Source organism: Pseudophryne corroboree, chromosome 6, assembly GCF_028390025.1.
Source record: "Pseudophryne corroboree isolate aPseCor3 chromosome 6, aPseCor3.hap2, whole genome shotgun sequence".
Classification (NCBI taxonomy): Eukaryota; Metazoa; Chordata; class Amphibia; order Anura; family Myobatrachidae; genus Pseudophryne; species Pseudophryne corroboree.
Genome location: NC_086449.1, coordinates 134,337,844 through 134,361,667, shown reverse-complemented (window position 1 = coordinate 134,361,667; position 23,824 = coordinate 134,337,844). Strand labels below are relative to the sequence as shown.

The following is a 23,824-nucleotide window of genomic DNA, read 5'->3' as shown; positions in this document are numbered from 1 at the left end:
CTGTGAACCATGCCGCTGTCATAAGTTTATTGCTCTGGCAGCACCTGTACATGCCTGTATTGCTCTGGCGGCGCCTGTACATGCCTGTATTGCTCTGGCGGCGCCTGTACATGCCTTTATTGCTCTGGCTGCACCTGAACATGCCTGTAATGCTCTTGCAGTGCCTGTACATGCCAGTATTACTCTGTCTGCACCTTTACATGCCTGTATCGGTCTGGCTGCACCTGTACATGCCTGTATTGCTCTGGCGGCGCCTGTACATGCCTGTAATACTCTGGCAGCACCTGTACATGCCAGTATTACTCTAGCTGCACCTGTACATGCCTGTATTGCTCTGGCGGCACCTGGACATGCCTGTAATGCTCTGGCAGCACCTGTATATGCCTGTATTGGTCTGGCAGCACCTGTACTTGCCCGTATTGCTCTGACTGCACCTGTACATGCCTTTATTGCCCTGGCGGCTCCTGTACATGACTGTATTGCTCTGGTGTCGCCTGTACATGTCTATATTGCTCTGGCTGCATCGGTACATGCCTGTATAACTCTGGCTGCACCTGTACATGCCTGTATTGCTCTGGCGGCACCTGTACATGTCTGTATTGCTCTGGCAGCACTTGTAACATAGTCGGTAAGGTTGAAAAAAGACTAGTAGTCCATCAAGTTCAACCGGAATTATATTGCATTCCCTATTCTATTTAGGTTAAAGGCTATATCCTCATATCTTTTTCCATTACAAATTTGTCTAACCCATTTTTATAGAGATGTGCGGCGGGCAATTTTCGTGTTTTGTGTTTTGGTTTTGGTTCTGTTCCATCTTCGTGTTTTGGATCTGGATTGGTTTTGACAAAATTATCCTTTCAGGTTTTGGTTTTGGTTTTGGATCTGGATGATTTTTGGGAAAAAACATAAAAATAGCTAAAATCACAGAATTTGGGGGTAATTTTGATCCTACGGTATTATTAACTTCAATAACATTAATTTCAACTCATTTCCAGTCTATTCTGAACACCTCACACCTCACAATATTGTTTTTAGACCTAAAAGTTGCACCTAGTTAGCTGTATTACTAAGCTAAGCGACACAAGTGTGCGGCCCAAACACCTGGCCCATCTAGGAGTGGCACTGCAGGTGCAGACAGGATGGCACTTAAAAAAACTAGGCCCCAAACAGCACATCATGCAAAGAAGAAAAAGAGGTGCAATGAGGTAGCTGTATGACTAAGCTTAGCGACAAAAGTGTGCGGCACAAACAACATGGGACGTGCTGGAATTTGCCCAGATGTAATACACGCACAATATTAGTGGCACAGGAGAGCGTACCCCTAAGCCAAACACACACACGGCAAAGTCTGTAAAATTCATTTGGATAATAATAATCCTTTTATTTGGAGCTATTATATTAATATGCGGCATAGACGAGCGTATCCCTGCTCCACACAGGGCAAACCCTGTAAAAATTATTTGGATAATAATATAAGTAATGTATATAAGCCTTTTATTTGGAGAAAATAATATACAGCACAGAACACCACCACCACTGGACTTATGGCAGCACAAGACATCACCACTGGACTGAGGCAGCACAAGACAGCATGGACTGGACTTATACAGCAGTACCCCTGGACTTATATGGCAGTACCCCTGGAGTTGTATGGCAGTGTCAGACAGGATGGCACTTTAAAAAAACTAGTCCCCAAACAGCACATGATGCAAAGAAGAAAAATAGGTGCAAGATGGAATTGTCCTTGGGCCCTCCCACCCACCCTTATGTTGTATAAACAGGACATGCACACTTTAACAAACCAATCATTTCAGCGACAGGGTCTGCCACACGGCTGTGGCTGAAATGACTGGTTTGTTTGGGCCCCCACCAAAAAAGAAACAATCGATCTCTCCTTGCACAAGCTGGCTCTACAGAGGCAACATGTCGACCTCATCCTCATCCACTTCCAGTGTGTACATCCTCCTCCTCACAGAGTATTAATTCGTCCCCACTGGAATCCACGATCACAGGTCCCTGTGTACTTTCTATAGGCAATTGCTGGCAAAGGTCTTCCTGGAGGAATTTATAATTCATTTTAATGAACATCATCTTCTCCACATTTTGTGGACGTAACCTCCTACGCCGATCGCTGACAAGATTACCAGCTACACTAAACACTCTTTCGGAGTACACATTGGAGGGAGGGGGGCAACTTACGTAAAATAATGCCAGTTTGTGCAAGGGCATCTAAATTGCCTTTTTCCTGCCAGTATACGTACGGACTGTCTGACATGCCTACTTGGATGCTGTCACTCATATAATCCTCCACCATTGTTTCAATGATGACAGAATCATATGCAGTGACAGTAGACATGTCAGTAATCGTTGGCAGGTCCTTCAGTCCAGACCAGATGCCAGCACTCGCTTCTGACTGCCCTGCATCACCGCCAGCGGGTGGGCTATGAAACCTTATCCTTTTCCTCGCAGCCCCAGTTGTGGGAGTAAATGAAGGAGGAGCTGTTGACAGGTCACGTTACACTTGAGTTGACAATTGTGTCTGCCGGAAAGAGAGATATAACGTAGGCTTTAAACCTAGGATCGAGCACGGTGGCCAAAATGTAGTGCTCTGATTTCAACAGTTTGACCACCCTAGAATCCTGGCACAGCGAATGAAGGGCTCCATCCACAAGTCCCACATACTTTGCGGAATCGCTCCGTCTTAGCTCCTCCTTCAATTTCTCCAGCTGCTTCTGCAAAAGCCTGATGAGGGGACTGACCTGACTCAAGCTGGCAGTGTCTGAACTAACTACACGTGTGGCAAATTGGAAGGGTTGGAGAACTTTGAACAAGATGGAAATCATTCTCCACTGCGCTTGAGTCAGGTGCATTCCCCCTCCTTTGCCTATATCATAAGTGGATGTATAGGCTTGAATGGCCTTTTGCTGCTCCTCCATCCTCTGAAGCATATAGAGTGTTGAATTCCACCTCATTACCACCTCTTGCTTTAGGTGATGGCAGGGCAGGATCAGGAGTGTCTGATGGCGCTCCAGTCTTCTGCACGCGGTGGTTGAATGCCAAAAGTAGCCCTCAATTTTTCAGGCCATCGACAGCATCTCCTGCATGCCCCTGTCATTTTAAAAAAAATTCTGCACCACCAAATTAATTGTATGTGCAAAACATGGGACATGCTGGAATTTGCCATGATGTAATGCACACACAATATTGGTGGCATTGTCCGATATCACAAATCCCCAGGAGAGTCTGATTGGGGTAAGCCATTGTACGATGATGTCCCTCAGTTTCCGTAAGAGGTTGTCAGCGGTGTGTCTCTTACGGAAAGCGGTGATACATAGTGTAGCCTGCATAGTCCTTTTCTGACGTCTCTGTACATTCTCGGTATTGCCTGCCTAGTGAAGTGGAACCTAGATGGGATTTGGTCCTGGGGACACACTACCTCAAAATTCTCAAAATCCCACTGAACTAATGGCGGATACCAGACGCACGTCTAACACCAACATAGCTGTCAAGGCCTCAGTTATCCTCTTTGCAAAAGGATGACTGCTGTCATATTTCATTTTGCTCACAAAGGACTGTTGGACAGTCAATTGCTTAGTTGAAGTAGTACAAGTGGTCTTCCGACTGCCCCTCTGGGATGACGTTCGACTCCCAGCAGCAACAACAGCAGCGGCAGCAACAGCAGCAGGCGTACCACTCAAGGATCCTCCGGAAGAATCCCGGTTAGGAGAAGACTCCTCAGTCTTGACAGTGACATGGCCTACAGGACTACTGACTTCCCTGACTGAGGAGGAAGTTGACGTTGAGGGAGTTGGTGGTGTGGCTTGCAGGAGCTTGGGTACAAGAGGAAGAAGGGATTTAGGTGTCAGTGGACTTCTTACGCTCTTACCCAAAGTTTCACAACTTGACACTGACTTCTGATGAATGCGCTGCAGGTGACGTATAAGGGAGGATGTTCCTAGGTGGTTAATGTCCTTACACCTACTTATTACAGATTGACAAGGCAACACATGGATTGACACCTGTTGTCCGGATTTGTGGAGAAATAATTCCACACCGAAGAGGTGGCTTTTTTGGTATTTTGACTAGGCATCACAATGGACTTATTCATCCCATGGACAACAGGTGTCTCCCCCGATGCCTGATTTAAACAAACCACATCACCATCACAATCCCCATCCTCAACTTGCTCCACAGTGCCAGCAACACCCATCGCCTCATCCTGTGGGACTTCAACAGTGACAACTTCAATTTGAAACTGGATGTCGGTGCTACTTCCAGCACTTGCAAACGGCGTGCAAATGGTGGAAGGAGCCACCTCTTCCCGTCCAGTATTGGGAAGGTCAGGCATCACATCCGCCGACACACTTGGACTCTCCTTGGAGATTTGTGATACTATCTTAGAATGCACAGTTCTTTGCTGTGCTTTTTCCAGTTTAACTCTTATAATTTTTCTAGCGGCAAGATGAGGGCTTCCATCGTCATTGAAGCTGAACCACTAGTCATGAACATAGGCCAGGGCCTTAGTCGTTCCTTGCCACTCCGTGTCGTAACTGTCATATTGGCAAGTTTACGTTTCTCCTCAGACCATTTATATTTATTTTTTTGGGTCTTTTTACTGAACTTTGGCTTTTTGGATTTTACATGCCCTCTACTATCACATTGGGCATCGGCCTTGGCAGACGACGTTGATGGGATTTCATTGTCTATGTCATGACTAGTGGGAGCAGCTTCAGCACTAGGAGGAAGTGGTTCTTGATCTTTCCCTATTTTATCCTCCAAATTTTGGTTCTCCATTATTTTTCTGGAGTTATATAACAATATGTGGTACAGGAGAGCGTACCTCAACACCACACAGGGATAACCCTGTGAAAATTATTTGGATTAAATATTAATAACCCCTTTATTTGGAGTAAATAATATACAGCACCACTGAACTTATATGGCAGCACCACTGGACTGGACTTATACGGCAGTACTACTAGACATATACGGCAGTATCACTGGACTGGACTTATACGCCAGTACCACTGAAATTATACGGCAGGATCACTGGAATTATACGGCAGTACCAGTGGACTTATACGACCGTACCACTGGACATATACGGCAGTATCACTGGTCTGGAGTTACATGCCAGTATCACTGGAATTCTACGGCAGGATCACTGGAATTATACGGCAGGATCACTGGATTTATATGGCAGTACCGCTGGACATATACTGCAGTATCTATGGACATATACGGCAGTATCACTGGACATATAGGGCAGTAAGACTGGACATATACAGCAGCAGCACAGGGACACCACCACTGAACTGATGCAGGACAGCACAGCACCTCTGCAATGGACTGGACTTATACAGCAGCACTGGACATATGGCAGCAGAGGACACCACCACTGTGACTGGACTGATGCAGCACAATACACTACCACTGAACTGATGCAGGACAACACAGCACCACAGGACTGGACTTTTACAGCAGCACTGGACATATAGCAGCAGGGGACATCACCACTGTGACTGGACTGATGCAGCACAACACATCCCCACTGGACTGGACTTATACAGCAGCACTGGACATATGGCAGCAGAAGACACAACCACTGTGACTGGACAAGACACTAACACTGAACTGATGCAGGACACTGAGGATGGAGACACGGCCTCTCTCTACGCTCTCCAATGCCGGAGTGAAAATGGCGGCGACGCGCGGCTCCTTATATGGAGTCCAAACCCTGCGAGAATCCGACAGCGGGATGATGACATTTTGCCTCATTCTGGTTTCCGAGTCAGACGGGAAAACCCGAGCCTAACTCGGATCCGGGCTCAGGTGGTGACGTTCGGGCGGGTTCGGTTCTCCGAGAACCAAACCTGCTCATCTCTAATTTTTTAATGCCTGTATTGCTCTGGCTGCACCTGTATATGCCTGTATTGCTCTGGCAGTGCCTGTATACAGATGGAACCCTCCTCATCTTTGTCTTTAATAGGATAAACTGAGCCAGGGCAGTCGGACTTAATCCCCTGCTGTATTGTTCTCTCTGTATTGTATTGCAGCTGAGAACAGATGAAAGGCTTATGCTAATAAACCTTGGTGCACCTAGGCACAGCAGAGAAGCCTAGATGAGCGTGGCTCCATCTGTATGCCTGTATTGCCCTGGCGGCATCTGTACATGACTGTATTGCCCTGGCAGCATCTGTATGCCTGTATTGCTCTGGTGGTGCCTGTACATGCCTGTGTCCTGATGATCACAGCAGTGGCACAGGCAGTAGTTACAGAAGGATTTGTAAGTAGGGGAGGGGTTACCGTGCCACCCCAGCAAGTGGTGCCTTATGTGTCTTGTGGAAATATGCCATTGGTCATAAGATCGCTGCAGACCGGATAATCCTTAAAAATACTGTATATATCCATCCACCAATATTCACTTACTAAAATCAGCCCTGGTGTTGCAGTTGTAAGGTGCACCTCCTTCCTCACACTGGCACTCCATTTTATCGTTACAAACCTGTAGGAAGAACATGGTGTAGTCACTTATAGGTATATTTACTAAAGTGCGGGTATTCAGATGTGGAGATGTTGCCCATAGCAACGAAACAGCTGATGGCTAATATCTTCTAGAAGGTGCTAGATAAATGATAAGTAAAATCTGAAATATAAGCACAATCAGAATAATAAAGACAAACTAGAGAAGTATCTTGTTAGACAGAAGGAGGTTAGGAAGGTAATCAGGCTGAGGAGAAAACGGCCCATCAATAGGTAAAGGGGGGAAATTTTTCTTTAGGTTTATAAGTGACAGCAGAAAATCAACAGGCGGAATAATAAGACTAAAGAAAAAGAATGAGGGGTATATTTACTAAAGTGTAGGTTTATTGAAGTGGAGATGTTGCCCACAGCAACCAATCAGAATCTACTTATCATTTATCTAGCACCTTCTAGAAGATAATAGCCAGAATTTGATTAGTTGCTATGGGCAACATCCCCACTTCTGAAAACCTGTACTTCAGTAAGTATACCCCTGAGAATCTTGTTGCAGGGAGACAATGTAATAGCAGATCATCTTAATAATTATTTTCTTCAGTATTCACTACTAAATGAGAGAGGAATGGGCCACAGTTAAATTGCAGATATATTCAGAAAAATGAGGTAGATGAAGGTACATTTACAGAGGAGAAGGTCCTAACAGAACTCTCAAAACTGAAAGTGGATAAATCATTTCGGGCCAGATGGTAGCACCATTAACGGAATTATTCAACCAGTCACTAGCTACAGGAGTAAATCCAGAGGACTGGAAAAGAACAAATGTAATCCCACTGCACAAAAGTGGAAGTAAGGAAGAGGCAAGCAACTACCGACCACTGAGCCTTACATCAGCAGTGGGGAAATTTACAGCATCCCATACTAAATGGATTTACTTGTGAGGGGCGATCATGCCAACTTATTGACTTTTTTGGTTGGGCAACTAAAGTAATAGATCAAGGGAGGGGGGGGGGGGATGGCGTAGATGTAGCATATCTAGACTTTCCGTTGCGTCACACCTAAACATCCACATCTGACTGAGAATCAGACCCTTACTGCTGTATCAAAATTATGGCAGTAAAATATTTTCTATTGCACCATGTACAGTTTGCATTAAAAAGGGGAATTACAGTGACGCAGCTTTCCATTGGTGCGGGAATATTAATCGCTAGCTCACTGGATTTCCAGGAAAGTTCACTACAACTGCTTTGATTGAAATGTACAATGCCCTGTTAGAAGAGTCAGTGTATTATTGATTTGCATTTATTTATATAGTGGCAACATATTCCATTGAGCTTTACAATTGGATTATACTAAACGGTCCAGTTAGCAAATTAGCATACTAGTTTTATTCTAGTAGTAAATAACAGTAAAATTATTTTAGATGTTGTAGAAATGTAACTTTTTTGAAACTGGACTGAGGCATAAAAGGCCCACTGGGGAAGATGCTGTGGTAGGGGCCAATGTTTAGGGATGTAGCTAGTCTTCAGCCACCATATTGGTTTGCCTAACCATTAGAGAGTGCATGGGCCAGGCCCCTTGATAAATATATATAGTAAATACTGCTAGCACATGCATGATAATGTACTAGATTAATACCAGAAATGCACTGTAAAAAATACTCACTAGTCCTGTGTAGTACAAGGTAACATATGTATAATGTATCATTATAATCAGGTCTGGAACCTGATCCCTAGAGATGGAGGAGGGTCCCCAGGCAGTTGGGCCCACCAGGGGTTCCTCCTGTACCCCTGTGGGCCAGTCCATCCCTGGACACAGATCATGACACGTAATCCTTAAGTACTAAATGTGTAGAATCTTCCTATCCAAACTTCCTGCTTAGGACAGCTGCCCAGGTGCCTCTAAATCCAATCCCTGAGGATCATTTCAGTTTGTCATCTACAAACTTTATTGTTAGTCCCTATACACAGTATTACCTATTTACTGGACCTTTCCTGGAGTTTCATTATTTCTTGATTTTTTCTTTTATATACTTTTATCCAAAATCATCCAAACTAAGGACTCCTTTATTAATGAGTGATAAAACTCTTGTGAATGATAAAACTTGTTGCGTATGATAAATTATGCTCCACACAATCAGCTCACAACTGTCATTTTTCATATGACATGACAGGAGCTGAACATGCCAGTTAGGAGCTGATTGGCTGGCGTATCATTGATCTTACACAATGAGTTTTATCAAAAAGAGTTAAATCACTCATTGAAAAATGAGCCCCAAGATCAGTGATTCTCAAACGGTGTGCCTCGGGACACTTGCATAAGTGCCATGGATTGGTTGGGAAAAGGACCAATCAAAATTATTTATGGTCAATATACTAGGCAAAACCAGTGCTGGTGGCTGCCAATCATAAAATATGTGGACAAACAGAAGCAAGTCTTGTCCCTCGCCACACAACTAAACCTAAGGATGACATAGAAACACAATCTACTTAATTTATTATCTCTTTCTAAGGGGGAGATTCAAATGTTTCAAAAATCAGTTGGGTGTCTGTTTTTTCCTATCTAATAGACAGGAAAAAACAGACACCTAACCGACTTTTCAAACATTTGAATTCCACCCTAAATGTCTCAATAAGAAACCATTGGCCTGGGGGTGCCGTGGAAAAAATTCTGATACTCTAGGGCGCCGTGATTCAAAAATATTTTGGAACCACTGACCTAGATAGTCAAATCAAAGGGTTAAATGACAGAGTGGAACCAATGATGAAAGTGGATCTACAATTTGTACAACTGGATCTCACCTCATGTCCTGGGCACTTGGCAGAGCAATTTGTAGCTCTGTAAGCGTTTTCCATACTCATGCATTTCCCATCTGTGCACACCTGAAAAAAAATAAAATGATTCAATGTTATAAATAGATGAGATTACCTGGTCATGGAGCAACATTTATTAAAAGAACACAGCAGTACTTTAGCATTGCCATACTGCATTATTGGCGGTATGTACTAAACACCGCATTTGCAATGCGGTACATCCGTGATGCGGTACATTCGTGGCTTATCACATACATACAGTACTGGCGTTACTAACGCTGGTGTGTACCTAGAAATGCACAAAGGTGATCATCATTCCTCCTGATGAGATCTGTCCTTTGCGATATAAGGACTTTGGGGTTTAGGAAGTGATGCTGTGGCCACAGGTGGTGCTGGGAGAGATCCGATTGGATCCCTCTCAGGGAGAACTGTGAAGAGAAGCCCATAGTCTTCTAATGGGTAACGCCAGCTATAGCTGGCATTGCCCACTGGGTCCAAGCTCTGGAATGTATCGCATACTGGAGCTTGGTCCATAAGGGAAATGCAGCCAAATTCTGAAAATGACAGTATTCAGATTTTTTTTGCCCATATTTTCCCCGCCCTATATCATTTCAGTCTAGTCTACCAGTGGCTTGGAGTCTTTCCAGTCTAATTGTTCTCCCGATGCATTCTGCAGCCTGGCCTGCTCTCAACAAATGGCCTGATTCTGAGGTAGACCCAACTGCATTCGTCCAGCAGACTTGCGAAAGTATGCTAATGACACAGAAACCATCTTGTGTATAGAGATGCCCCCTGGCAGAGCCTCACATCTGCCGCTCATGTACAAAAACGGAGACATCAAGAATATCAGCCACATGATTGGACCTCTTTGCAACATTATGCTGTCTCAGAATGAGCGTCTCACCAAAGACGCCGGGGCCAGGCCAACTGAGAACTAATATGCAGTGACTAACTATGGCATGCCAAGAAAATGTCCCCCCAACATGCCTGCGTTTTTCTAGCCCCCTCCATTACCTCCCCCAACAGTGGTGCTACCTGTCACTCATACCCCTTTCGGACGAACCATGTCATGGCTCAGTCTGAAAGGGGTCAGAAAAAAAGATCGCGGGTCGAGTGACCCGGCAATCCAACCCGGGTAGTGGCCAGGGTGGGATACGGGACTGACCCAGGTCATGGTGCAGCATTAACGGTCCAACCTGGGTCACGATGACACGGGTTGTGCCGGACTGGCTGCCTGCAGTAGTGCTTGGATTTGACATCATATCCAAGCATCCACGGCGACGGCAAAGCTGGATAGACCTGGGTCACGGAAGACTCGTGTGCAGTGTGAACCGCTAGGTCCGGGAATAACTCGGCTCCAGCTGCTAGTGTGAAAGGGGACTGAGCGGGGCGCATCCTCGTGGGGCCCGTGATCAGACCTGTGATTTTGATCTGAAAGGGATATCACTCTGTGAATAAAGGCTCACTGCATCCGCCGTCACTAATCAATTGCTGCACATGCGCAGTACAGCTGTGACACATGCACCCCCACTACCTCCGCCATCGACATTGCATCTACCTCTAAACCAGGCCCAGACTGAGGTGTTGTCAATGCAAATAGGAAATTCTGCACTGTGAACTTGTATGACATTTTCCAATAATACTAATAATGATTTCTGTCTGAAACAACCAAGATGTATCAGCATATAAGAAGTCAGCACCGGACTGGTAAAGGCAGCAATGTGTACAGCTATTATATTATTATTATTTTGCCAGGCATGCTCAGAAGAGGACACCGATCTGACCTTTTCACAGCTCATGTTCCTGTACTAGAGCAGTCACATCATCAGTGGAGAAGACAGGGCTCCCATTTACAGGTACCCATGGTGTTATACATTTATAAATAATGTGTATTCATCCCTTGTTCAAACTGGAGACAGCCAAAACCACATTCGCCTAAAGGAAAAGATGTATGAAAGTTTGGAGAGAGATAAATTGTGGGATGTACTAACCTCTCCTGCAGCGTTAACTCTCCCCCTCACCGCCACGGCCACTCAGGGGGCATGCGCGCATGTGTCTGTGAATACCAAGGCTCAGCGCGGCATCCGCAACGCTGAGTCCTGAGTGGCCGCGGTGGTGAGGGGGAGAACCAAATAGCAGCGCCGGGATAGGGAGGAGACAGGTGGCCACAGAGAAAGCCAGTTAACGCTGCGGGAGAGGTTAATACATCCCACTCAAAGTGTAGTGAGATAAAGTACTAACCAATCTGCTCCTGTCATTTTACAGCATGTCTCTGAAAAATGACAGGAACTGATTGGTTGATACACTGGATGGGCTACAGCAACGATAAACATGCTTGGCCACTTACCACATATGCACTAAGCTCCGGAATTCAATATAGATGGAGCCACGCTCATCTAGGCTTCTCTGCTGCGCCTAGGTGCACCAAGGTTTATTAGCATAAGCCTTTCATCTATTGATCTCATATGCAATACAATACAGAGAGAACAATACAGCAGGGGATTAAGTCATTACAGCAGGGGATTAACTCCAACTGCCCTGGCTCAGTTAATCCTATTAAAGGCCAAGATGAGGAGGGCTCCATCTGTATATTCAAGGGCTTGGAAGCAGGGGCAATGAAATATGTAGATGGCATTACCCTATAGAAGTCAATCTCATACCTCCCATCACCCACTGCAGTGCATACGTCACTTGACACATGTGCAGACAGACTCCCGGGCCCTAAACCCAGAAATCTCCACTCCGCGAAGTACATCTCTCATGGGGTCTATTCATGAAGTAGTGAAAAGTGTGGAGAAGTGAGCCAGTGGAGAAGTTGCCCATGGCAACCAATCAGCTGCTCTGTATAATTTTATAGTATGCAAATTCTCACTTCTTCACTCTTTTCACTGCCTCATGAATAGACCCCGTAGGGAGCATAGGCATATCTCTAATAGGTGCAAGGTATATGTGCACATGGGCCCCTAAGTCTAGGTGGGCCCACACACCGCACACCAGCCACCTATATAATTATACTTACCACTCTGGAGTACTGCAGTGGCCAGCGCTGCAGACATAAATCACTGGGACAATGGCCACAACTGCCATTTTTCCAGTAATTTGTGCATCTGCAATAGAGATGTTTCAGGGGGGTGGTCTTCAGGCTGCCGACTGTCGGGATCCCGGCGCACAGTATACCGGTGCCGGAATCCCGACAGCCGGCATACCAACAGATATTCTCCCTCATGGGGGTCCACGACCCTCCTGGAGGGAGAATAAATAGCGCCACCGTGCCCGCAGCGTTGCGAGTGCAGCGGGCCCGCAAGGGGCTCATTTGCGCTCGCCACGCTGTCGGGCTCTCGGCGCCGGTATGCTGGTCGCCGGGAGCCCGGCCGCCGGCATACCATACTACACCCGTCCCAGGGAACAAGGTGCAGGTGCCATGTTCCCGGAGACCTGCGCAGTAGACTAGTAGAGAGTAAGGGGCCCGCATGGAGCCTGCACATGGGCCCTCTCCTCTCTTAAAATGCACCTGACCCAGAGAGTTGTCCTTTGCTGAAATATTTATGCATATGGCGTTAATAAATGCTGAAATCACTGGCATAACTAGGGTCCCGCAGCCACTGCGGTCACTTGGAGGCACAGGGCTGCGGGGGGCTCCGCCGCCGATTTGGCACTGGGGGTATATGTGTACCTTGCACTGGGGGGGGGGGCATATTTGGCACTGGGGGTATACTGTATGTGTACCTGGCACTGGGGAGGGGGGCATATTTGGCACTGGGGGTATATGTGCAGCTGGCACTGGGGGGGCATATTTGACACTGGGGGTATATGTGTAGCTGGCACTGGGGGGGCATATTTGGCACTGGGGGTATATGTGTAGGTGGCACTGGGGGTAAATGTGTACCTGGCACTGGGGGGGCATATTTGACACTGGGGGTATATGTGTAGCTGGCACTGGGGGGGCATATTTGGCACTGGGGGTATATGTGTAGGTGGCACTGGGGGTAAATGTGTACCTGGCACTGGGGGGGGGCATATTTGGCACTGGGGGTAATTGTGTACCTGGCACTGGGGGGGCATATTTGGCACTGGGGGTATATGTGTAGCTGGCACTGGGGGGGGGGGGCATATTTGGCATATGGGGCACTGGGGCATATGTGTATCTGGCACTGTAGGGGAATATCTGGCACTGGGGGCATATGTGGCACTGAGAGCACATCCCTAGCAACAAGCATTACCCCCTGGTTACAAGCACAACACCCAGCTCATGAAATCCCTGGCAACAAGCATTACCTCCTAGCAATGAGCTTGACACCCAGTGCATGAAACCCCTGGCAATGAATATTACCCCCTGGCAACAAGCTTGAAACCCAGCACATGAAACCCCTGGCATTGAGCATGACACCCTGAGCATGAAAACCCCTGGCACCATGCATGGAACCAAGAGCATGAAAACCTCTGGCAACGAGCAGGTAATTTAAAAGTAATTAGAAGCCTTACTGTAGGACTTAATGTGTAATGGGCATTGCGGTGTGTGGCATAATGTATCACGGACATTGTGGTGTGTGTCATAATGTGTGTGGAATACTATATCACGGGCATTGTGGTATGTGGTATAATGTCTCAGGGGCATTGCAGTGTGTGGCATAATGTATAACGGGCATTGCAGTATGTGTCACTGGCATTACGGTGTGTGGTATACTATATCACGGGCATTGTGGTATGTGGTATAATCTCTCAGGGTCATTGCAGTGTGTGGCATAATGTATCACAGACATTGCGGTGTGTGTCATAATTTGTCACAGCCATTGTATGTGCTATAATGTATCAGGGACATTGCAGTGTGTAACATAATGTATAACGGGCATTGCGATGCGTGTCATAATGTGTCACAGGCATTACGGTGTGTGGCATAATGTGTAGGGGGCATTATGGTGTGTGGCATTATGTCTAAGGGCCATTGCAGTATGTGGCATAATGTATACTTGGCATTACTATAAGGAGGAAAAATGACAAATAATGTAAGGGGCATGAATCAGGATTATTGTTTTTCCCTGTGGTGGCCAACGTCTGGGCGTGCAGGTTGCAAAACTGTGGTATAAGGCAGTCTTTGCCTGCAATGCCACGCCCATTTATGCAAAGCCACGCCCATCACAGGAAGACCACACCCCTTTTTTCAGCGCAAAGATTTATCACTTTACTAGTGGCAATTATAGGGGGGGTGAGGGGGTGGGGGCGCCAGATAATGTTTTGGCTTGGGGGAGAAAAATTTCTAGTTGCGCCACTGGCTGGAATGCATGCGATGAGTGGTGGGATAGAGTGCGATGCCTCCTGCCCTTTGTCTCTCTCCAAACTTTAATACATTTTCCACAAATTCAGTTACCAAGCCACTAGAAACCAGTGACATCACTGAAACATTTTCTCTCAGCCATGTCATAGTGAATCCATAGGCCGAATATACAGTAGTTTAAGCCTACAAAATGGCCTTCTCCATTGTATGAGGCATAAAGCATGCACTTGGAGCAACCTTCCATTTATATACATACAGGTGTGTCCGCATGCATCTAGCCTCAATACGCCACACAGTGGGGGGGATTCAGACCTGATCGCTGCTGTGCGTTTTCGCACAGTGGGCGATCAGCAATAGACTGTGCATGCACCACAATGTGCACGCGCGTCGGCAAACAACAGGCATCACCGGACAGCAACAAGCTGGTGCGAAAATTCTGAGCACACGGACATTAGCAAGGTGATTGACAGGGAGAGGCCGTTTGCGGGTGGTAACTGACTGTTTACTGGGAGTGTCAGGGAAAACGCAGCCTGTTCTCCTCGCCCTGTAGGAGTAAGTCCTGGGCTGCTCACAGACTGCACACAGTGGATTTTTTGCAGCTCGGCGTACACAAGCAATCGCACACTTGAATGGTGAATATACACTGCCCTTGGGCGTCGACTTTCTGAACGCAGGACAACAATTTTAGCAGCCCAGCGAATCAGATCTGAATCACCCCTAGTCAGTGTCAGACTGGGGCATGATGGGCCCATCGGGGAAATGCAGTGGCAGGGGCCCATTCTTAGGGGCTTGGCAAACCATTTGTACATGGTCTGGGCCCCTTGATAAATAATATATATAGTAAATACTGCTAGTGCATACATGATAATGTACCAGATTAATAACAGCAATGGACTGTAGAAAATACACCATAGACCTGTGTAGTATAATGTAACATATTCATAATGTATAATTGAGAGGGTGGGCCCCCCAGGCAGTGGGGCCCACCGGTGGTTTCCCCTGTACCCCTATGGGCCAGTCCGAGCCTGCCCCTAGTGTGCGATGCCCGGTGTGAGTGAGCCGACAGGTCAGGTGCAACACTACTAGTTTCTGGCGGCTTATGTTGTAATGCAACTAGGACCCACATGGAGACTGTGCTGATTACTTTGTTTGTGAAGAGTCTATATTCGGAGCACAATGGAACTTGTATTGGAAAAAAGCTGCGGCTGCTACATTGTATCACTTTGTATACACATTCAGAGAATCAGTCGCACACAGATATACAAGTGCTGCATATGAAATGAATCAGTCTCCTGTTACGTCCTAGTTGCATTGCGTTGCGACTAAGATGCATTTGAAGCAAATAGCCCAGCGCTAGCAGAGTCTCACAGGGACCTGGTGCTCCAAAAAGGGCTTTTTGGCGCGACTGCATCAATGATGCATGTGGAAACATCTGTACATTCAGGTTCATGTCATCAATAAAGGATCCAAGAGTACTCACACTTTCTTCTCCACAGAGTGTTCCGGTCTCCACCAGTTCAAAGGGATATAGGGATTTACATCTTGATGAGTATGAGTAATAACCAACATTTAGGATGGGTCTAGAGGTACCCCCCTTGCAGTAGAAGACTCCGCATTTAACATCCCTAGATACACAGAGATGACAGCGGTTAGACATGTATGTTCCTGAGATATAACCCTTGACATACTCATATGTCTGTTCGAGGATCCCAGGCTGTACTCACTTGGCTGCACAAGGAATTTGGGTTCCAGATTGGAGACAATAACCTCGATTACTTCTTCTGTTATTTTCAAAGCAGTCATCATCTGCTGCATCAGACCCTAATTGCAAAAAGGAAAAAAATCTATTTAGGGCAAGCACACCTAGCTCATAACCTGAAAGTAATATGTTTAAACAAATGCGATGCACATTTTAATTACAACCAAATCCAAATTGAATTGTATTGCTATTAAAAAATGGGTTAAATATTCCCTACTAGACCGTAGTGTTGGCACTGACCCTCTCTCAGTGGCTGCTAGTGTTAGAATGTAGTGCGTCACCCCCCCCCCCCTCACATGGGGGTATATTTACTAAGCTCCCGATTTTTTCCGAATTTGCTTTTCTTTTCTAAGTGTCATCTCAGGAATTTACTAAACACAAACCTTGGCAGTGTTGGGGCTATTCGTATTGTTTTTCCCGGCAGAGGTCACAAATACGAATCAATAGACCATCGGTCAAACACGGCTGTTATTTGATACAACTCGTAATTTACTAAGAATTTGTATTCTCAATCACTGCCAATAATAGCTAAACACTGCCGGGAAAGCATGTGATTCATAAAAAAAAAACAGTTTTAAAATAGACCTGCTTTTTGGTGGCGTGTTCAGATAGTCATGCAAGGATCAATGAGATCCGTGCATGCTTATCTGTGGGAAAGGGTGGGAAAGGGTCTGAATGGCTTAAATATGTAAAAAAAAATTGTGTGGGGTCCCCCCTCCTAAGCGTAACCAGCCTCGGACCGAGCTTTACTGGATGGTTCGTAAGTATAATTTTAATCCTTACAGGTACCCCGTGGATTCTACTGGACAAGTGGACGTGATTCTCGGCGTGGGATGTAGGTAAGTATGTATGAGTGTGTAAGTGTGTTTGAATAAAATTATACTTTCAAGGTGTGTGTTTTGTTTTTATTTGGGTATTTTTTGTTTTTGTAGAACTACAGGTACCAGCGGGCCCGTTATTCCCTGCATGCTAGTACTTGTGGTTTTCCAAGTACCAGCTTGTGGGGGAGGCTTACTGGGACTTGTAGTTCTACGACAAAAACAATATTCTTTATTTTACACATACAAAGGCTATCAGCACCCCATCCACCGCCCAGGGATGGGGGGGGGGACAGCCTCAGGCTTCACCCCTGGTCCTTGGGTGCCTGGAGGGGGGGACCCCTTAAATCAAGGGGTCCCCACTCCTCCATAGAACCCCGGCCAGGGGTGACTAGTTGGGGGGTAATGCCACGGCCACAGGGACCAGTATAAAAGTGTCCCCCGGCTGTGGCATTATCTTCTCGGCTAGTGGAGCCCGGTGCTGGTTTTAAAAATATGGGGGACTCCTACATCTTTCGTCGCCCATATTTTTAGAACCAGGGCCGGCCCAAGAGCTCGGTGCTGTTTGTCTAAATATGGTGGGGCCCCAGGCAATTTTTCCCCTGTATTTAAACAACCAGGGCTGGCTCAAAGAGCCCGAGGCTGGTTATGCTTAGGAGGGGGGACCCCACGCAATTTTTTTTACACTTTTAACTGTTTAAACTCTACTCATACTGTACACAATGAAGCCCTGCACGGATCTCACTGATCCGGCTGGGCTTCATTGTGTTATGTCCTGCAGTGTTTTACTAATCACTCCTGTAAAACACTGCCCGACAATACGAATAACATCGACATCGGAAAATATGAAAAATGAAAACTCTGAAGTTTAGCAAATTACCGAAAAGGATTTCAAAAAGTTGCAGAAAAATACGACTGATAAAATTTGAGTCCAAATGCCCACTAATTCGGCAGAAACACGAATCTTAGTAAATATACCCCATGCACTGAAGTACAAAGCACTGAAAGCCAAATGAAGGTGCAGGCAAAACCTCTCTTCTCACCAGCGAAGTATGGCTGTACAGGTCACTCTGTACCCTACTGTGATCACACAAAGCTGAAAGCTCAGCGTCCCCCTTCCCCCCACGTAATGCTTCAGTCCTCATGTGAGAATCAGCTTCTGATATGAGTATGGTGGCCAATCCCGGGATCAGGATCAGCGGGATCCCGGGATTTAGGGCCAAAAACGGACGGGATTCAATCCCGGGATTGGAAGGTCCAATCCCGGGGATTGAGGGATCAGTGTTGAGCATCCACAGGACGCTCAGACACTGCCCGACTTCCTCCTTCCGGCTCCCCTGGTGCAGCGTGAGGTCACGCTGCGCCATCAGCCGTGCACTGAGGGAGTGCAGGGTGGGGCGAGGGGGCGGCCACAGAGTTAAAAGCCAATCCCGGGTATCCTGGGAATCCTGGGATTGGCCATTTTTCAATCCCAATACCCGGGATTGAAAAAATGGCCCGGGATTGGCTTCCCTAGATATGAGGACTGTTTCCTCGCATTTCAAATTTGTGCCAGATTGGGAGAACCAGTCTTCCCTAGCACCAGATAAAATGCCAGTACTATTGGCAAACAATTATTTTAGTGTATAAAAGCAAAACAGAAAAATGGCTTAAAACTGAAACCGGAGGCTTAATTAGAGTTGCTGACTGGTTTATAGTTATAGCTACTTTCATTACATTTGCATTTTGGACAGTTGCGCCTGAGTTTTCTTTTGAGGATTATTGCCCAATTGACATTATTTTATTATTCATACACATCATTCCATAGCCAAATAATATAGCTTAGGGTAAACAATATTTGTATATAACAACAGGGTAAAATGCAAATGTTTCTGGTGCTTAAGCATTTGGCAGCCATACAGTCAGCTGTAGGTACACACTGTCTGATGTTATTGATCACGAAGACAATCTGGGCCATTATTCGCCTAGAGGGAGGACAACTTCTCGTGAATCTGGCCAATGGAAAAAAATTGGGTTTACCCACATACTTTCCAATTTTTACACATGGTCATATGGGCAGACTATTGAGAATGCACACACACTGCTCGATATCAGGAGATTGTAACTGAGATTTTTGGTCTTGACTGATCGGTCGATAATCGTACAGTTGGGTTTGTGGGCAAGATTTGCCTGAGTTAGAAACGATAGTTCATACACACTATACAATAAATCAGGCCTTTCTCCCTATTATTGCCAAATCGGCCCAATAATTGTATAGTGTTTCATATGTGCACGCAGGGGGGGGGGTTCCGAGTACCTAGAAACCCCCCCCCCCACCCCCAAAGCCGCTGATCTATCGTGCATCAGTTTACTTTTCTTTTTTTTTTAAACATCACCTGACTGCTGTGCAATGTGACATGCAATGTGACAGGCTCGGCTGCAGCAGCTGCCTCGCATACGAACATTGAGGGGCTGGCTGCTGCGTGTAGGGGGAGCTGCAGCTCCTCTCAGGCTGAGAGGTGAGAGCCTGAGGCACATAGCGCTTGTTCACTCCTACTCACCAGCCCACAGGACTGACTCAATAGACCTTTGGGTGGGTCAGAGGAGGGGGGGCAAAGTATATTTATGCCCCTTGGCCCACCACTCACAAGATCCACCAATGGGCAGGGAGATACTACTCACACCACCATGCCTCCCACCCCTCCCACCCGTGCATCCTCTCCAATACCTCCCAGAGATAGATTAAAGTTTTAACAAGTATGCTTATGTGCCATTTATTGTGCAACACTTATTGTATAAAGCCAACACATACAATATGCAGTTGACAATTTTGAAGCAAAAATGATACTACTATACAGTATATCATTACTCGATAGTCATCAAAGTAACTCCCACAGCAGCATGTTTTCAAGATCACCTTCCAGAACCACAGGTTACATAAGAAATAGTACATAAATAAGTTTTATATTTAGCCCCTCAATGATTAATACTCCTGAGGGAGAGCAGAAAAGCATGTGACTGATAATGGCTGAGGATTGGGTGCCGAGGATACTGAGCTATCTTTGGTTCTTTGGTAAATTCTAAAACATTTACACACACAGATTTTCACTATTCACCTGGTCCCCAGTATTTCTCACACTGACTCTTGTGGGTGGGACATGTCCCATAATAGCAGCGACCTTGACCATTGCTGCAAGGAAATCCATTTACCCGAAGGCGATCGGAGGGACACGTGTTGGATTTTCCATCACACATATCGGGCAAGTCGCATTCGTCTTTGGCGGATCTGCACACAGATCCTGCTTTCTTCAGCTGTGGAGAAATAATCAAATGGATGTTAAGCATGTACCCCATTTGCAGAGCTGCAACTAGACATTTTGGTGCCCTGTGCCAGAGAGAGAATTGGTGCCCCCCCATATTTAAAATAGGGGCAGTGAGCACCTAAGATGCGCGCTAAAAATATAGTGGTGTGGCTTCATGGGGAAGGGGTGTGGCTAAAGAATTCATATTACATACACTGCACAGTAGTGTATATTACACCCCACAGTAGTACCCCTTATACATGTTATGCCACAGTAGAGCCACTTATACACATTACACCAGGTAACCCATAATACACATTACGTCAGGTAGCCCCTTATACACATTGTGCCAGGTAGAACCCCTTATACACATTGCGCCAGGTAGCCCCTTACACACAATACACCAGGTAGAGCCCCTTATACACATTGCGCCAGGTAGCCCATTATACACATTGCGCCAGGTAGAGCCCCTTATACATATTATGCCAGGTAGAGCCCCTTATACACATTACGCCAGGTAGTCGCTTATACTGACACCTCATACACCTCATTCCTCCTCATTATTCCTCTCCTCCCTACAGTGAAAAGTGTGAGAAAGAAAGAGAGAGTGTGTGTGTCTCACTTACAGCAGCTCTGCAGCGCTTTCTGACCTGCTCCTGAACCCGCCACTTGGCTTCTCACACTGGCAGCATGAGAGCAGCTTCGGCACCCTCCGCTCCATGAGGGATGACACCGGCCTGACCAGCCTGGCTGCACTGTCAGGCGGCCGGCTGCCATTTTTTTATCGGTCCCAACTTGCCCCCATTCAGCCCACGCCCCCCTGCCCCCCTAATGCCATGTCCTTGTCCTGCAAACAACCACCACTGTCAATCATACTGCGGCCGCATCCTTCAGGGATGCGCCCGCAATGTGTAAGTCTGCGTAGCCACGATGCGGCCACTGCGCATGCACAGTTTGCCTCCACCGGCAAACTGCACTGCGGGCCGCATTAGCAGCCAGGTCTGAATGACCCCCTTAGCGATCAATGTTTAGCAGGGTTAGTAGGTTTACCAGATTAACAATAATGTCAGGCTGATGATACCCCCTGCACATGTGCTTGCCCCTCTAATGGGAGGTAACTACAGATGTTTCCTCAAACACTTTGCTCTAATCGCACCATGGACTTTGCAAGCCGGACCAAGTGTCTAGTTCTTTAAATCTGTATGTGGCTATGAAGGGAATAAGAGGCAATATCTATAAAAAAAAGTACACTTCGCTACATGTGGCAGAGCATCTAATTTGCTCCAAGTTTCTTGTGCCATATGGCATAAAATGGGATGTAGTTAATATCCTGGCGTTCGGGATCCTGGCAGTGAGAATACAGATGCCGGGATCCCAATAACCGAGAACGCCGACAGCTGCACAAGGGCTATTACCACCTTGTGGGTGTCCACAATACCCATAGAGTGGGAATAGAAGCTGTGGTAAACGCAGCTTTCTATCGAACGCCCCTCTGCCGGAATTCTGGCAGCTGGGATCCCGGAGTCGGTATTCTGACAGCCAGTAGCCCAGCCGCCAGGATTTCATACCCCAACCCCAAAAAAAAGATAGGTATATGAGAACACATCTGTATATATCTGAAACCCCACCACCACCATCACCACCAAAAATAACTAAAAATACAATTCTTATAATCAGGTATTACATAAACACTTACAGGACATACAATATTGTTTGCAAAGAGGCAGAGCGACAATATACTGTACAATGATTGTGATAAATGTAGCACAATGGCTAAATGTGCACTATATTATATACAGCACTCACCTGACAATTTAAACAACATTCCCCCTCTGCGCACTGAGCATCTTGTTTTAATTTGCAGGTGGCAGCATCACAGCACGTATTTTTGCATTCCTGTAAAAGCGACAGCAATGCTGGTTACACAATGCTTATTTATTATGTACAGTATTGCTGTGTATCTCAAGTTTTTCCTACCAAGGACCTCCTTCTGCCTGCTAATTCCTACCAAATACACCCTTCTGCCTGCTGATCCCTACCAAATACCCCCTTATGCCTGCTGATTCCTACCAAATACCCCATTCTGACCTCTGATTCCTACCATATACTATTGTCTGCCTTTTGATGCCTACGAATCACCCCTACCAATTACAGCCATATGCCTGATTATTCCTACTAATTACCCCCCCCCCCACTGCTTGCTGATTCTTAACAATTCCCATTATGCTTAGCAATGATTTATTAAATGACTGCTATATGAGATTAAGTTATATCATCCAATACAATGTTTCCCCTTACTGTACTTAGTGTGTGTGTGTGTGTGTGTGTGTGTGTGTGTGTGTGTGTGTGTGTGTGTGTGTGTGTGTGTACATATATATATATATAGAGAGAGAGAGAGCGAGAGAGAGAGACACAGAATAGGCGGCACTCAGATCTCAGATGGCTAGAAAAGAATACAACAGAGACATGTTATTATGTCAACTTTTCCTGACGAAAGAACAAGTAAGTTCTGAAACGTTGACATACTAACAGGTCTCTGCTGTATTATTTTCTAGCTGTCTCAGTGCCACGTATTTTCTCTCAGATTACGTGGACTAACCCATGGTATCACTGAAGACACTGAACACAGAGAAGTGCAACATCAGCTCAGCCACTTGTGTCACTTTGCACATAACCCCTTATATCACATTGCTCTGACAATTTTAAGATGCAAAAAGTCAGATCGTCAATGACAGGTATCCTCCAGAAAGATGGCTTCCCTAAGTGTCTGCATGGGAGGCCTATTTAACGAACATCACATCAATAATTGATCAACTCCAGTTCTGTTTTTTGTGCCGTCTCTGGTTTGGAGAGAGATAAAATATAGATAAATCAAGACCTAACCAATAACCTCCTAATTGTTATTTTTTAAACACAGCCTGTAAAATGAGAGTTAGAAGCTGACTGATTAGTGCCTTATTTCTCTCCAGTTTATCTCTTTTTTTTTTTGTTGGTGAGACAATGTAGGGCCAACAAAAAAGAAAAAGAGCTAGACTCTAAGCACCAGCAGCCATAGCCTAGGCTTGTTTCCTTTACTGCAGGAGGACAAACAGCGTAGGGTCCCCTCACATGCTGCAACTTGCATCAGGCTGTTATAGAGCAACCCGCAGGCTGCAGCAGGTTATGCCCTTGTTGCATTCCCATAGGAAATTGGGTATAAAAAAAAGGTGGTCTTATCAATGATTAAATGTATCATTGAATCTTATTGCTACTATGAAGTTCACTGAGGGCCTAATTCAGACCTGTTCACTCGCTTTTTTGCAGTCCTGCGTTCGCATAATCGCCGCCCATAGGGAAGTGTATATTAGCTGTGCAAGTGTGCGATTGCACGTGTAGCGGAGCTGTACGAACAGATCTTGTGCAGT

General features: G+C 46.0%; 1 protein-coding gene across 1 annotated transcript in view; it reads right to left on the bottom strand.

Annotated features, from left to right (window-relative positions):
• The window catches only part of LOC134936689 (zinc metalloproteinase-disintegrin-like lachestatin-2), a 199,929-nt gene that overhangs the window by 65,136 nt on the left and 110,969 nt on the right, over positions 1-23,824 (bottom strand). The window contains exons 13-18 of the mRNA XM_063931868.1: positions 22,227-22,316; positions 20,235-20,430; positions 16,287-16,383; positions 16,043-16,187; positions 9,279-9,359; positions 6,430-6,505 (exon numbers count right to left, since the gene is read on the bottom strand). Coding sequence (XP_063787938.1) covers positions 6,430-6,505; positions 9,279-9,359; positions 16,043-16,187; positions 16,287-16,383; positions 20,235-20,430; positions 22,227-22,316 — 685 coding nt within the window. The remainder of the gene's footprint in view (positions 1-6,429; positions 6,506-9,278; positions 9,360-16,042; positions 16,188-16,286; positions 16,384-20,234; positions 20,431-22,226; positions 22,317-23,824) is intronic.